Genomic DNA, 17,085 nt, shown 5'->3' on the forward strand with positions numbered 1-17,085 from the left:
AAGGCAGATGTTTTAAAGATATTTTAAATGCTAGGATATATTGTGAATTATACATATCCCATATTTAGGGGTTGAATTCTGTCTCAATTTTTGTTGTTTTTTAAATTATTATTTTGCTACCATTAAATATATAAAATTCATAAATATTAAAACACTGTAATAGAGACCTACATATTTCCCCTAATTTACCAGAACTCTAATTTCAAACAAGGCCTGAAGAGAAGTTGTTGAGAAAACATTCACATGGGGATGACATGGTCTAGCAAAGTAGCTTCCATCTGTTCCGCAGAACAACCCTCAAGTCCTGCTGAAAAAAGTCTTAGTTAGGAATTCCACAAGCACTTGATTTGAATATCCTTTTGAAAATAGCTTTTTAAAACAATTATTTTTAACTGTAAAAAAAAAATAAGGCAAGAGGAAGGTCAGGAGGGAGGAGACAGATGTACACCTATGGCTGAGTAATAGTTGATGCATGGCAGAAACCAACACAGTGTTGTAAAGCGATCATCCATCAATTAAAAATAAATTATAAAAATAAAATAAAAATAAAGAACAACAACAACAAAATGCTGCTACTGCTGCTGCTGAGTCGCTTCAGTCGTGTCCGACTCTGTGCAACCCCATAGACGGCAGCCTACCAGGCTCCCCCGTCCCTGGGATTCTCCAGGCAAGAACACTGGAGTGGGTTGCCATTTCCTTCTCCAATGAGTGAAAGTGAAAAGTCAAAGTGAAGTCGCTCAGTCGTGTCTGACTCTAGCAACCCCATGGACTGCAGCCTACCAGGCTCCTCCCCCCAAGGGGTTTTCCAGGCAAGAGTACTGGAGTGGGGTGCCACTGCCTTCTCCGAACAACTAAATAAACAGACTCAAATTCATTTTATACCAAATATTAATACCTGGATACCACAATCAGGTTAACTCATTTCACGCAAACTTCAGAATAAAGTTTCTTCTGCTATCTCTGTATATATACATCTTTGGACTCCTAGTAAATGTATCACTGATTAGGAAGGCCTACACTGGTCTTTTGTTCTTCCTTCCCATACCCCACTCCCAGCCAATTCTGGCCTGCACATATTTGCTCATTAAAAGCTTTATAAGCAAATGCACTACAGTACATGCATGTCATACGCAATTAGGTGGCAGGTGAAGTGAAGGCATACCTTGCCTGTGTGCTCAGTCAAAGCATTAACAACAGTCAATAAAGGAACCTATAAACAGTCTCAAGACATTATCAACTGTTTATATTTGTTTAATTCCCCCTCCCCCTTTTCCTGACTTTAATACATGGTAAAAATGCGAGCAGTATGTTGGAAACTATTAGTGACTAAACTGTAAAACCAATTTCCTGCTCCTTTATGTCCTAGTTCTGGATGAGTTTACTTGAAGAAATACTCTGAGACTGCAAGGCGAGCTGTTAAAAAAAAAAGAGTCACAGGGAACTAAATCATCTGTGAAGTCAGAATTTTTCTCAGTACTGATACTCAACCAAATAAACTGGTTACTAAAGAAGAATGTTATCTTACCCCTTGATATTAGGTCTGCATTCATCACAATTTTCTTGGCTTCATTAAACTTAAAATGTTAAGTACTGAATTAGCAAAATTTATTTATATTAATAGAATCATGCTTATTATCTGCTTTCTTTCTTGGGCTTCTGCATTAAGCTTTCATTTAACTTGAAATTTAGCAACTAAGAGTTAAAAAATTATTAGCCTAAAATACTGGTGAAAACCCTGGAACTCAAACTAATATAGGGCCTTCCCTTAGAGCTTCTTGCCTTTGTTCATGGATCAATGTAAAGTGAAAACAGGGAGTAGGAAAGGAAGGACTCACTCCAGGTTGAGGGCGTCCCCTAGCGACAAGAAGAACAAGTTAGAAACAAAAACTGCGTACTCCTTAATATCCCGAAGATGTACCAACTGCTCAAGTATTCTCAATCTCAGTCACAAGTCAAGATTGTGAATATTATTTTATCTTTGTCTCCAAACTGGCCTTTTAAGGAAATCTGTGGTGTGAGTGAAATGGAAAGGGAAAAGGCAGGCTAAAATGTGCTATTTTGGAATGCTAAAGGATATAGATTTCACTGTCTGAGGATGAAAGACAGTAATTGCTTACAGGTGGGGTGATTCTCAGGCTTCCCGGGTTGTGCCAGTGATTAAAAAACCCTCCTGCCAATGCAGGAGACATAAGAGACTGAGGTTCAATCCCTGGGTTGGGAAGATCCCTTGGGGGAGGGCACAGCAACCCACTCCAGTATTGCCTGGAACATCCCATGGACAGAAGAGCCTAGTGGGCTACAGTTCATGGGGTTGCAGAGTTGGACACAACTGAATCAACTTAGCACAAGGTGATTCTCAGAAAATACATCATCTTCTCAGTCATTATGTTTAGGTATTTCCTTGACATGTGCTCAGAGCAGACAATTTTTATCACTCCTTTTCTACTTATACATTTTATACCTTTATACGTATATAAAAATTAGCTTCAATTTAAGCATGCTGACAATAATCAACCTAATAAACAGGACACTGCCAACTCAAACACAAATACTTATAAGAAGCCTATCTTATAGATATTTTCAACACTTCTCATTCTGATTCCTGACAACTTCAATACTATGATAGAAGAAAACACTAGATTTGAAGTTAAGAACTTATTCTACCAGGCTGGCCAAAAAGTTTGAGCTTTTCTGTAAGCTGGTATGGAAAAATCTGAATGAATTTTTTGGCCAATCCAATATAAAGCTAGTAATATCCTGATACCAAACCATTAAAAAAAGACATAAGAAAACTGCAGATCAATATTTCTCATAAACATAGATGCAAAACAACAAAAAGAACAAATTTTAGCAAATTAAATCAAGCTATATATAAAATGGATAACACATCATAACAAATTGAGGTTTATCAATGGAATTCCAGATTGGTTTAAGATTCAAAAATCAATCAATGCAATCCACCATATTATCAGACTAAAAAAAGAAAAATCATAGATCATCTCAAAAGGTGCAGAAAAAAACTGTTGCAAGAGACAACCTCCCTTCACAATAAAACAAACTCAGAAAATCAGGAATAGAGGGAAACTTCATCAATGTGATGAAGGACATGTATGAAAAAACTAGAGGTAACATTTCTTGATGGCATAAGGCTGAATACCTTGCCCCGAAGACTGGGAACAAGATAAAGAGTCTGCTCTCACCTCTTCTGTTCAACACTGTGCTGGAGGTTCTAGCCAGTGCAATAAGGCAAGAAAAAGAAAAGAACTAGAGGTTCTAACCAGTGCAGTGAGGCAATAAAAGGTATACAGATTAGAAAAGCAGAAGTAAAACTGTTTATTCTTAGACAACACAACAATATATGCAAAAAATCTCTGGGAATCTACAAAAAAGAAATGAGAACTAATAAGTGAGTTTAACCAAGTTGCAGGATGCAAAGCCAATATGCATAAATCAACTGTTTTTCTATACACTAGCAAAAAGCAACCAAAATTTTTAATTTAAGAAATACCATTTACAAATACAATAAAAAAATATGAAATACTTAGGAGTAATTTCAATAAAAGCTGTACAAAACCAGAACATTAAAATCTACAAAACATTACAAAGAAAAAGATGTCTAAATAAGTCAAGAGATATACCATGTTCATTAGTCAAGACTCAATGTCGTTGAGATGTGAATTCTTTCCAAGTTTATCCACAGATTTAATGGAATTCTAATCAGGTTTTTCTGTAGAATTTGACAAACCAATTCTAAACTTTACAGGGAAATGCAAAGAACCTAAAAACTCCAAAACAACTTTGAAAAAGAATTGATTTCAAGACTTATTGTAAAGCTACAATAATCAACACAGTGTGATATTGGAAAAGCAAACAAACAAACCCAAATCAATCAATGCAACAGCAAAGCAGAAAAGAAAGTCCAGAAATAGATCCACACAGATATATGGTCAATTGATTGTACTCTTCTCATAACCTTTGAGAGATCACAAAATAGCACCCATCCATTAATCTTCGTCTCCATTCTTTCCTCACTGTGTTAATTTCTGATTATACATCATGAATTTCATTTCTGAGACCCTTGAATTCTCATGACATTTTCCCAGTTATGGTAAAATATTTGGATCATGAGAGAGCATTTCCCTAAATATTTGTGAAATCTTTTTCCTAAAACCTAGGGCACATTTCTGGTATTTCCTCTCCCAAGATAAAACAAACCTTAAAATGATAAACATGGCTCATGACCTGTTACTTCTCCATCAACTATTCTACCCACTGAGAGACAAAATCATGAAGTATGATAAGTCACGAATCTATCAGTGCATTCTGAAGTGAATGATATTTAGATTGAAAGGTTATCAGTTTCTATGCTACTTTGTCTCCATGAGTTTAAAACTGCAATTTGGTTCTCTGTCCTTTGAAAACCTCCAACACCATCAAGAATCTAAGATTTACAACCCAGAAAAGACCTGATGCCTAAAACATTTTTTCAGAATACCCTGGCAAACCTTTCCTCATTCCCAAGAAACCCTCACAGAACCAAAAACTCTGGGTATGGCACTTAAATCATTTTTTAACAAATTCCAAAGGAAAAAGGTTTTACTTTACCAGATTCAATTTAATTTGAAGTACACTCTCTCCAACTCTCTGTAGTACCTTGGCCAGATAAGCCAACTTCAGGAACAGGTATGTTCATCTCTGAACCATCTTCGACCCCAAATTTCATTTAAATGCTCTCTTATAGAGTTTTGTAATATTCTCTAGGAATCATGCCTTAAGACGAGACGCTAGACATTAGCTTAGATTACCGCTACCACCCTCTATTTATGTTTCTTTTACCTTTAATAAGCTGCTAAGATTGACAAGTACTCAACAAGTTTAATCTGGCATGGATTTAATGGCTTTTACATACAGGTACATAGGACCAGAGAATCTGGGGTCCAGAGACAAACTTCTCCCACTTTCAATGTTACCTTGGGCTAGTCCTGGGGACAACAGAAGTATTCTGACAAAAATCCAGACTCCAACTGGACAAATCCCCATTGTTCTGGTGCCTCTACAGGGCAACACAGAAGCTGAAGTCATTCTTACTAAGAATGAATTAAGCCCTCAATTGTGGACTCTCTGAGAAAACAGAACTGGAGTGAAGATTACCCAGAGAAAGGGCTCAACAGCCACGAGATCAAAGGAAGGGGACAGAATAAGCCTGGGGAAGAGTATACAGGAGTATTTGAAGACTCTGATTTTAAATGAGGGTAATAAAGTCAGGGATCCAGTTTATCAGACATTTGGGACTTGGGAACTTTACAGCTAACAGATCCACCCTCAGATGCTGAGAACTAGAATCAGGTAAACACTAGAGATTGAGTTTAAAGTAGGACAGATAAACTGGCATAGGATGAAGCCCTGGGCATTGAAATTTTTAAGCTTCCAAGTGATTCTATGTGTATCCAAGGTTAGGGACCATGGAGTTTATGAGAATAATATAACCATTTCCTTCATATTGTCAACAAGTCAAATAACTTAAAATACAAATTTAAGTAGTTAACACTTAAGGGACAACTAGGTCAAATATCTCAATTCTTACATTTCATGTTCTAAACAAATTCTGATACTCTTAAAAGGAATAAAAAATTTTAGACCAAACACCTGATTACAACCTCAAAGGAGTATTCCTTCATTACAAAGACCAGGACATTAAGACCAGGACATTGTAGGAGGATGCTAAGCACCAACAGTCAGTCTTTTATACAATAAAGATCAATTTTATAGATCATCTCTTGCTCAGCATAGAGTCTGATACTATATTTGAGTAATCAGTAATTATTAAAGTATCTAAAGGTAAATTACATTGAACATTAACATTTAAAACCCCATCTAGAGTGGCAAAATTTATAATTTTTGTGAAACAAAGCAACTTTGAAATAACATTTTCACCATAACAAATTAAAAACTTTACAGTAAAAATTATAATGGAATCTGAATTTTAGTTTTTAAAGCACTATGATAGTAATTCATTTGGCAGATCACCTCTAAGTAACTTGACTCTATATAATTTCTGATGGCCTAGAACTACTATAAAGCAAATTATTTTCCAGTTCTCAATGTTACTAATTCTTTTACCCTTTCCTAACCATTATCAGTATCCATGGCTTGCAAAAACAAAATATAAACCAAAAAAAGCTTCCAATTTTGAAGCAATCTGCAAAATATTCCTAAATAAAAATTATTAAAGATTTAATAAAAACATATATGCAAGGTATCTCTGAAAAACTTTGACTGTAAAACAACCAATCATTTGGACTTTTCTCAGACCATTCAATAACTCCCATATGATAGAAAGAAACCCAAAACAAGGTTAAAATTCAGACAGAGATATGGGTTCCAGTTGCAGTTCTGCCATTAAATCTATATGACGTTAAACCTTATATGACCTCTCTGAAAAACAGTAACCACCTTGCAACTTACATGTGTGTGTGTATGTGTGTGTGCCTGTCTGCACAAGTGTACACCAAGACTAAAGTCTACTCTAGGCCTAAAATTCTGTTTCTAGTAAAATGATAACAACTGGAAGAATCAAGAGACTGTGAGTTACCTCTATAAAGCACCAGTATTCCTGTGCATTAGTTTTAATATACTTAAAAATTTTACAACATTTCAAACTCTGTGATAACATGTAAGATATAAAATAGGATTTTAATATTTATAGCATGTAAGTTATCAATATTAATATAAATGCTTTTGTGAAGTTCTAAAAATAGTAGTTACCAAAAAAAAAAAAAAAGTTAGAGGCAGTCTTCACTTCACTGCACTCAACGATCACCTTAACACACCCAGGTTTCTTGTGTGTCATCATCCTTCCTCTGCAACATACTCACCAGTTTCCCTCATTTCTAATAAACAGTGTTCTCTTTTGTCTTACTTTAAGTTGACCTTCCACTTCATTGGTTGACAAAATCAAGAAAAAATTTTCTTTACCTAACTTTCCAGGACTGAGTGGGGACTGGCTGCAAATAGTAAAAGGCAGCTATTATACTTAAGGTACCTCCTAGTCTAGAGGTACCCTGGAGAGACAGTAGACCTCATATTACAATGCTTATCAGTCAGTCAGTCAGTTCAGCTGTGTCCGACTCTTTGCGACCCCAGGGACTGCATGCCAGGCCTCCCTGTCCATCACCAATATACTCTCAGTTTAAAAGTAAGATTCGAGCAACTCACCATTGTTCCAAAAGGAATGGCTCTTGAAGCATGGTAATAAATGGCTATGAAATTGATGAAGAAGGCAGTGCCACACACCATAGCGGGGATAAGGAATGCACCAATGAACATCTGCTTTATCCATCTCCTTCCTGAAAGAAAGGGGAAACTGTAACAATCAGAGAAGCTAGGTAGACAGACATACATCAGTGTTTGAAAGGTGGCTATTTCTCTTATTAAGTTCCAACTCTTTTCTAGCACTCTCTTTTCCTACACTTTCAATGTAGGACATGGACATGATCAGATCTCCTTAAGACACTGTCAATCAGAAAAGAACTTTTCGGTTACTCTCGGTAAGATCTGATACTCCTACGCTTAAGTCTGAACTCTGCCAACTTTCAAGAACAAGTGTAGTAAAGTTAAGTTTGGTTGGGTGTTCTTCACTTGCAATCAGACTAAAAGCGCGTTTATGTTCAATTTCCTGTTTTGAGTAACCTGTTCCTGCTGTGGAGACTATTCTAGAGACGATAAACTGTACAGCTCTTAGCCTAACTAGTTTTCAGATCAAACTCAAAGCAGGCATTACCTCAGGCATCCTTACTTCCTCAGGATGATAGACCTGTGTGCTAAGACTCATTTCCCATATCCAGAGGGAGAACAGAGAAACTGAACAGCTAACTAAAACAGTCAGGAATCTGCAATGATACTCCTTCAGGCAATCCAAAGAATTATCTGTTTACAGTACAGAGCACATTAAGTCGACAGGACCAATTTTTTTTAAAGCCATGGTAAATCAGGATATCCTGGGGGAATTTTAAATGATCCTATGCTCTGAGCTCCTCTAGCCTATATGTCTAGCCTACTAAAAGAAGGGCAGGATCCTCTAATGCTGACACTGCTTAGGAAGGGCTGGGAAAATCACATTAGGAAGTCTCTATTCTGAGGAATATAATTTTAACATCTTTCAACAAACTTTCATTCATAAACTGAAATATGCAAATCTACTACTTTTATCACTTTTCTGACCCCAACCAATTATAGGAAAAACAAAGGAACTTAAAGACCTTAAATGCCATCACAGAAAGAAACACCACGAGGCAGAAACCTCACATCATACATGAACACCCATCACTTTCAGGTCACAACAGTAAAGAAGCAAGGGGGTATTTCAGATGAAGCTCCCTTAGCAAAAGATTGTGACAGAAAATCTTTCTACAGGATCCTTTGATAAGTATTTAAGGGTCAACAGAAATAAATAGCTTTCCTTCCTATTAGCCTTCCACTGCCCAGACATATATCCATAAACCATGAAACATGCCTTTATGGTCAGCTGTAAAGGTATAGAGTCCATGAGGAAGCCTCCTGTGGAGCACTGCTAGGGAACTAGACACCTCAAAGCAAAATAATAACTTAAATACATTCTCTCCCACAGCTTCCTTAGGCCTAACTTCACAGTGGACAATGGAGATAATCTACTAATTATTCATAATTTTAGGAAATAAAATGTAAGGATTCCATAAAAAGTAGATGAGAACATGTAACAGGTTTGGTGGAGATTATGTGAAACTGGATAACAAATGGCTTTATAACGGCTATCCTGCCCATTGTAAACTCCATATACCTCACAGTGAAATATTAGCATCTGTAATTAAAAACACAAACAGTAACTCAGAAATTACCTCCTTGTCTAGCATACAGACTTCCTCCAAAATAACCATTCACTGGAGATGTAGCAGCATAGACAAATATGGCTGTACTGAGCATTGACCCCCTCCTAAAAAGGCAAAACAACATATATGATAAACTAAAACCAATGATTTAAAGAAAATATCATACAGTCTATCACATTAGCATCAGTTTAATACCAAAGACAAATTTAGCAGTAACAGAAAAAATGTATTCCTGGATTTCAGCGGACCTCAAAAGGTTGCCCAGTGAATGAATTTCTAGCTAAAATTGCATGTAAATGGTAACAGACTGATCCTACTTTTTTTTAATTTGAAGTTAAATTTCATAATATTCCTAACAAACATTTCACATTTCTTTGGCAAACATACTAGAAGCTGGCACTAAAACTGTTTCACAACCTTGTGAACCAATCACATCACATGGCAAAGAATATTCATCTGTTAAGAAAATTAATTAGAATATTTCTCTTTATAGTTTAACTGCTTAAAGAGTCTTGCCTGCTGACAGAAATAAAATGGAAGTACTGTAACCTATATGACTACTATTACTTTAAATGGTATAGTACTGAGACTTCTATGTAGTTTCCCTTACACTGTTAAAATTGTTTTGATCAATAATTTCTAACCTCTTCTTCCAGTAATGCTATCTAGGCAATACAGATCAACTCTCCTATTGAACAAAACTGGACAAAAATATGTTAAATGCCTAATAGCAAAGAGAAATATTAAAACAATAAAATGACAGCATCATCTGCCATAATACAGACATGTACTTAACTAAAAATAAAGACCATTTCTGAAACTCACCACAACTAGGAAGGTAAAAATCTGTAGACAGAACATATAGCCTTGTTAATTTGAGTTAAAGAATAATCTTTTAAACACAACTTACAAGAATATCACACTAATGTGTGCTCTGGAAGGATATACAACTTTCAAAAATTAACCATCTTCTGGATAATAATTATTACATTCCATTGTCCGTCTACGTAGACTTACAAAGGCATCACACAGTCTTGAAACATGTACCACTCTTCTGCTCAAACACTTAAGCTCAATTTCTTAAAGTAATGTGTACGTTAAAACACTATATAATATTCAATTACATAAATATACAGCTAAAGAGAAACGTGGCAGCAATATGTTTGTTTCCCATGTTTAAAAGATTGTGAGTCCCTCAAAGTTAATCAGTTTGAAAAGCCAAATTTGTTTTTTCAAGAATATAATTAAACACTGCAAGTACTTTTTTTTCCAGGCTATCATTAAAAAATTGATCATTTTGCTTATTACCGGGTGTGTGGATACTGACACAGACGATGACAGAGTTCAGGCTGCTGTCATGCAACTAAGAGTCCAAAATGACTAGAGAGTTAAATTTGCAGCCCCCAGAGAGATTTCCACTAAGTGGAACTGTGAGAATAAGTTACAGTTTTAAAAATCAGATATACCCTTGCATCTCTTTCTTCAAAAACATCTTATGGGCATTTTCCACCCAAAATAGACCACTTCCATCTACAATGAAGAAATCTACTGAAGTAGAGAACCATCCTTGCTTATCTCTCTAAGACTGGGGGTGGGGGGAGAGAGGGTGATATCTAAGTAGCTGCTTTACCTACACTTGCCATCCCACCACTGCAGAGCATTTTACCAGGCTTACTCATACCTTCTTAAACACCATGCTTTCTCCACGGTTAATATCACACTAATTGGCACATCCACATTGATGCTGATCTTCTATCTATCTAAGTATTTTCTTCTTCCCTGATTGCCATGATCATCATTGAACAAAGTAATTTTCTCAGGTTATACATTTATCTGCTTTTTAACCTCTAGAATCCTTCAGATATCTACTCCTGGAGTGAGTCTTACAAATTTTTACATGCAAGTTTTTTCATTTTCTCATCACTATGCATTTTTATTATCTCTATCTTCATATCTAGGGCACTGAAAGTTAAGAGTCAAGTTCTGGAGTCAGAGTGAAAGCGGTGAGTGTCAGTTGCTCAGTCGTGTCTGACTGTTAGCAAGCCCATGGACTGTAGTCCGTCAGGCTCCTCTGTCTATAGGATTTTCCAGACAGGAATACTGGAGTGGGTTGCCATTTCCTTCTTCAGGGGATCTTCCTGACCAAGGGATTGAACCTCAGTCTCCCACACTGCAGGCAGACTTTTTACCATCTAAGCTATCAGGGAAGAGTGTCGAGGTTCAGATCTCATCTTACTAACACACCTTACTAATAGCTGTGTTATCTTACTCAAATTACTCAACCTCCCTGAGCTTCACCTTTCTCATCTGTGGGCTGAAGATAATAGTCCCTTCACAGGGCTGATGTGAGGATTAAATGAGCTAATGAGCATAAAGCTACTAACATGGAACCTCAGTAAGGTTAGTCACTTTGATCTCATAATAATATTCATAGGTGTAGTACTTAACATGTAAGTCATTAAGTATGTTCACTTCAAATGGTAGAAAAACCACTGATAACAATGACAGGCTTAAATAATAAAATTCATGCTGCTGCTGCTAAGTCGCTTCAGCGTGTCCAACTCTGTGCAACCCCATAGACGGCAGCCCACTAGGCTCCCCCGTCCCTGGGATTCTCCAGGCAAGAACACTGGACTGGGTTGCCATTTCCTTCTCCAATGCACGAAAGTGAAAAGTGACAGTGAAGTCGCTCAGTCGTGTCCGACTCTTAGCAACCTCATGGACTGCACCCTACTAGCCTGCTAATAAGCATCTATTAGGTGCAGTTTCTTATTTCCAAAAGCTGAAGGTCTATAAGCAGAACAGCTTCAGCATTAAAAAATGAACTGCCAACACTGAAACATTAACATTTGAGAAAGAACAAAGCAAAAATTTGGATTCTAGGAGAGGCTGCATGTGTGTGTGCTAAGTCACTTCAGTCATGTCTGACTCTGTGCGACCCTATGGACTGCAGCCTGCGGGCTCCTCTGTCCATGGGATTCTCCAGGCAAGAGTACTGGAGTGGGTTGTCACTTCCTCCTCCAGGAGATCTTCCCAACCCAGGGATCAAACCTGTGTCTCATGTCTACCTACACTGGCAGGCAAGTTCTTTACCACTAGCACCATCTGGGAAACCCCTAGCAGAGGTTCAGTTCAGTTCAGTTCAGTCGCTCAGTCATGTCTGACTCTTTGTGACCCCATGAATTGCAGCACGCCAGGCCTCCCTGTCTATCACCAACTCCCGGAGTTCAACCAGACTCACGTCCATCGAGTCAGTGATGCCATCCAGCCATCTCATCCTCTGTTGTCCCCTTCTCCTCCTGCCCCCAATCCCTCCCAGCATCAGAGTCTTTTCCAATGAGTCAACTCTTCACATGAGGTGGCCAAAGTACTGGAGTTCAGCTTCAGCATCATTCCTTCCAAAGAAATCCCAGGGCTGATCTCCTTTAGAATGGACTGATTGGATCTCCTTGCAGTCCAAGGGGCTCTCAAGAGTCTTCTCTAACACCACAGTTCAAAAGCATCAATTCTTCGGCGCTCAGCCTTCTTCACAGTCCAACTCTCACATCCATACATGCCCACTACTAAATTCTAACACTGTGACTATATAGTCAGCGTCAATTCCATAGTGATGAATTTAATCCAGTATTTAATGTGAAGGATGATGTAGTTTCATGTAGGAAGGGGCTTCACAGGTGGCACTAGTGATAAAGAATCTGCCTACCAGTGTAGCTTTTCTTGAATTTGAGATTTAATTTACTTGAAATATATTATATCCTAAAATTAGAACTACCTACAAAACACTGAAGTTTAGCTTTTGGCCATTTTAAGGTTTATGTGGTAACTGAAGTACAAAGGTTATATTAAAGAAATATAACAAACTACAGAGAAATACCTTTGTCAATTAATACATCATTCATTTCAGTTCAATAAGTACTGACTGAGAAACCTGAATACGCAAAGTTCTTCAGGTACTCAGGGAATGCAAAGATAAGACTCTCTACTCTCAAAGAACTTACTGTCCAGTGCAAGAAATAATTTACAGTTAAACATTTAATATGTAACGCAAGAGCCGTGCGTTCAGCAACAATTTGTCACTTGTCCACCAAGTGCCAGGCATTTCTAAGCAAGCACCATCAGGAACTGAAATAGGGGTATGAGATGTAACAGGAGACAAGTGTCGTTCATAGGGCGGCATCTACACCCAGGCTCAGAGTGTTTTTGCTTTGTTGAGGTCATGGCTCTCTGAGCACAAGGTTATAGGACTACCCAATAAAGACTTAAGATCTCCATGAATGTACTACTTTTTCTTAGGATCCAAAGGCCTCACATTAAAGATTTCTTGCAACTGGTTTTGTCTTCAAAGAAACAGTGTACCAGAAACCATGTAAAGACAGAATAAAGGAAAAACCATGCAATTATTTTTCTAACCTCGTGTGCCTTTTCCACCACTCTTTTTAGTGTTATTTATAATGCTTTCTTCTATTCTGTAGAGCTCCAAGTTTTGGAGGCAAATATGAAGTACTAACTCAGTAAATGGGTAATCCTTGTGTGCTTCTTAGGAAGACCTAATTGGACTTCAGCTTTCATAAAAGTGTCTACTCAATTTGTCAAAGAACTCTTGATTTGTAATTCTGCTCATACCTCTAATGAAAACCAATCTTTATAACCAAGCAAAGTGTTCAGTAAGGTTAGTAATTTTAGAAGATAACAGGAAAGTATACTTATTATAGCTACAGAATACTGTTCATTATTTGTTTACAATAATGGAACTTATGCTTTTTAAATTCTAAGATAATTAGAATCAGTATGGCACTTATGCTTTTCAAATTCTAAGATAACTAGAATCAGCAGATATTTAATGATTGACTTAAAGGTTCAATTATTAAAACTATTCAAGAACAATGAAAAATTAATAAAGTTATAAACATATGAACTTACTCTGTATACAAATCTTCTATCATTGCAACAATAATAACAATGAGAGATACAGCAAATATCTGACATCCAGAACCAATGAGAGAGGAAAATATCAGTGGGTGACTTGATGGTCTAAATACATCTCCATGCACCTGCTTCCATCCATACTCATCTCCAAGGTCTCTATCCTATACATATATACGTGTTGAGAGAAAAGAAAATAATCCAGAGTGAAATTAAAATACATACAACAACTTAAAAAATTACAACTACAGTTGTAAGTTCCCTTCCTACAAACTTAGAGCTGTTAAAAGTTTCAAAATATCAAGAAAAGACATTTCAAATTTAAAATAATTTCTGCCTTTATAACTTATTATGTTATAAAGTGTGATATTACTGAAACTCAGAAAGGTGGCTCCTGAGAAACTGAAACTCAGAAAATCTCAAAGAATGGAAAAAGAAAAGGTCTAGGAGCAAAAAGAAATGGTAACACAGGGAGAAAAGCCCAGAGGCTCTTTGAACATTACCTACAGATGCTATTCTTGACATTACATCATGACTATGGCTCACATATGACCAGGGCCCAGGTGGAGAGCAAAAGAGAAAATTAAAACCAGTACTAGATGCCCTAGCAATGCAGAAATGCCCCTTATAGCCTGGAGCCTAAGAAAATACACGGGGAATATATCGAATAGTTAAATATTATTTAACTGTCTATCAGTCAGTTCAGTCGCTCAGTCATGTCCTACTCCTTGCAACCCCATGGATAGCAGCATGCCAGGCTTCCCTGTCCATCACCAACTCCCACAGTTTGCTCAAACTCATCTCCATTGAGTCAGTGATGCCATTCAACTATCTCATCCTGTCGTCCCCTTCTCCTTCTGCCTTCAATCTTTCCCAGCATCAGGGTCTTTTCCAATGAGTCAGTTTTTCACATCAGGTGGCCAAATTACTGAAGTTTCAGCTTCAGCATCAGTCCTTCCAGTGAATATTCAGGACTCATTTCCTTTAGGATGGACTGGTTGGATCTCCTTGCAGTCCAAGGGACTCTCAAGAGTCTTCTCCAACACCACAGTTAAAAGCATCAATTCTTTGGCGCTCAGCTTTCTTTATGGTCCAACTCTCACACCCATACATGACTACTGGAAAAACCATAGCTTTGACTAGACAGACCTTCGTTGGCAGAGTAATGTCTCTGCTTTTTAATATGCTGTCTATAGTGCTTTTTTAAACAAAACATTCAATTATGCCTTTTCAACCTGAGTAAGCAAGTATCTAAAACAGAGTTTCTTAAGAAATATCAATCAGTCCCTCAAGATAATCTCTGGGTTTCTTTTGGTGGTGGCAGGGGAGGGGGAGTGGTCTGGGTCAGCTATATTTGAGAGGCAGCAAATATTTCATGTTTTCATACTGTTCTTGGGGTTCTCAAGGCAAGAATACTGCAGTGGTTTGCCATTCCCTTCTTCAGTGGACCATGTTTTGTCAGCAATTGAACTGAACTGAAATAGTTCATCTATCCTCTGATATTTCACAAGACACATATGCATATTGAAGTTTAATTTAACTGTTTTCCAAGCTCATTTAATGATGGAGCATATCTACACAGAATATTCATTAACAACTGAATCACTTTGCTGTACATTTGATACTAATACAACATTGTAAATCACACTTCATTTTTAAAAAAGGGAAAAAAAAAAAGATTAGCCATTAACATTCCCTGATGGTCAGGACTCTGTGCTTTGTTAAGAGCATGGGTTCAAACCCTTGTCAAGGAACTAAGATCCCACAAGTCGTGCAGTGTGGTCAAAAAAATTAACAAACAAACAAACAAAACACACTTTTGCTTATTTATAACACTGTTCTATAATTTTGTAAAAATAATTTCAAAAGCAAACCTCTGAACCATGTGAACTAAATGTAAATTAATCCTTCCACCCACTCTTCATTTTATGCAATATTTAGCAGCATTAGAAAGATACCAATACAAGTCGACAACCTCCTAGCTGCAATTCTGAAATCAAAAGCTCTGAAAAGTGAGTCTGTTTCACAAGCTGGACATATCTGGTGGCAAATCTCAAGACTGAACTAACAAGAGATTACTTACACTGTTTATTTTATTTGTCCCACTTAGGATGAACAGTCATATGTTTTGCTGAAAACACATTAATGTATTTGATTATAGGACATTTAATCAGGGCACTTAAAAACATTAAAATATTTAATTGGAGTTTATATCTTTCTAAAGCCTGAAAATTCTGAATTCTAAAGATCAGCTGATCTCAGGATTATAAACCTACCTCCAACATTTAAAAACACTTGAGTTAAATTGTTTTGTAAATACAATGTATTAATAAAATGTTTGCTTACCATGTCATCCATTTCTTCTTCTTTACTATACCGGGCATAATCTTTTCTTAAAGTTCTCATTAAAATCATGGAAACTAAGCCTACCAAGAAGATAACCATCATGAAGGAGTTGAAAATTGAAAACCAATGAATCTAGAATAACAGAAAATAAAGTATTACTTACAAGAAATACCAGTTACAAAATTCATAGGTTTCATGATGACAATAGAATGTTTACGTAAAAGAAAAAAAAACAAACCAAACACAAAAATCTACTAAAACTTTTACATGAAAATCCATAATTAAAATACACTAGAGAAGAGTAATCAAAGGGATTGGCTTTCTTTCCAGTAAGCTTCAGATGCATTAAAAGTATGATACTATATATATAGATTATCACAATCAAATTGTACAAATAAAGTACAATTTGGCCACACGGAGTATGCTATTCAGTATTACAGAGAAAGAACATGGGTTTTGGAATCAAAACACAGTTCAAACATAGGCCCTGACCCCAGTTTTCCTTCATCAAAAATGAAGGAAATGATACTATATCATAAGTCATTTGTACATTTTAATATATATGTAAGCCACATGTCACCATTGTCTGGCACAGGTCAGTGAATACTCAATAAATATTAGTTCCCTTCCCTCTAACTGAGCAACAACCTGAAAACCTCACCAAAATGACAAGACTAAACCATCATAGTTGGGTGCCATGGACTTGAGCTACCTTCCTAACCACAGTACAGAGAACTCTGACGTACTCCATAGTTCTCAACATCCCCAAGGCTCTTGACTTTGATTTCACCCATACATTTGTCAAAAAATTACGTTCAGATGCAGCACATCTGACTTCCAACTATGTCTGTGGCACTGTCCAGCAATTTCTTTATATTTTAATTCCCCAAAATTCTTCCTTATGGATAGTTTCAAAATTTCTCTTCTCTCTCATTTCATTTTTTCCCCCTTC

The 17,085-nt window shown here is 36.8% G+C and overlaps 1 protein-coding gene across 1 annotated transcript in view; it reads right to left on the reverse strand.

Moving 5' to 3' along the window:
• The window catches only part of TM9SF3 (transmembrane 9 superfamily member 3), a 59,020-nt gene that overhangs the window by 13,253 nt on the left and 28,682 nt on the right, over positions 1-17,085 (reverse strand). Inside the window, exons 6-9 of the mRNA XM_070781279.1 lie at positions 16,134-16,265; positions 13,785-13,951; positions 8,874-8,968; positions 7,216-7,346 (exon numbers count right to left, since the gene is read on the reverse strand). Coding sequence (XP_070637380.1) covers positions 7,216-7,346; positions 8,874-8,968; positions 13,785-13,951; positions 16,134-16,265 — 525 coding nt within the window. The remainder of the gene's footprint in view (positions 1-7,215; positions 7,347-8,873; positions 8,969-13,784; positions 13,952-16,133; positions 16,266-17,085) is intronic.

Source organism: Bos indicus, chromosome 26 (genome assembly GCF_029378745.1).
Source record: "Bos indicus isolate NIAB-ARS_2022 breed Sahiwal x Tharparkar chromosome 26, NIAB-ARS_B.indTharparkar_mat_pri_1.0, whole genome shotgun sequence".
In the NCBI taxonomy this organism is placed as follows: Eukaryota; Metazoa; Chordata; class Mammalia; order Artiodactyla; family Bovidae; genus Bos; species Bos indicus.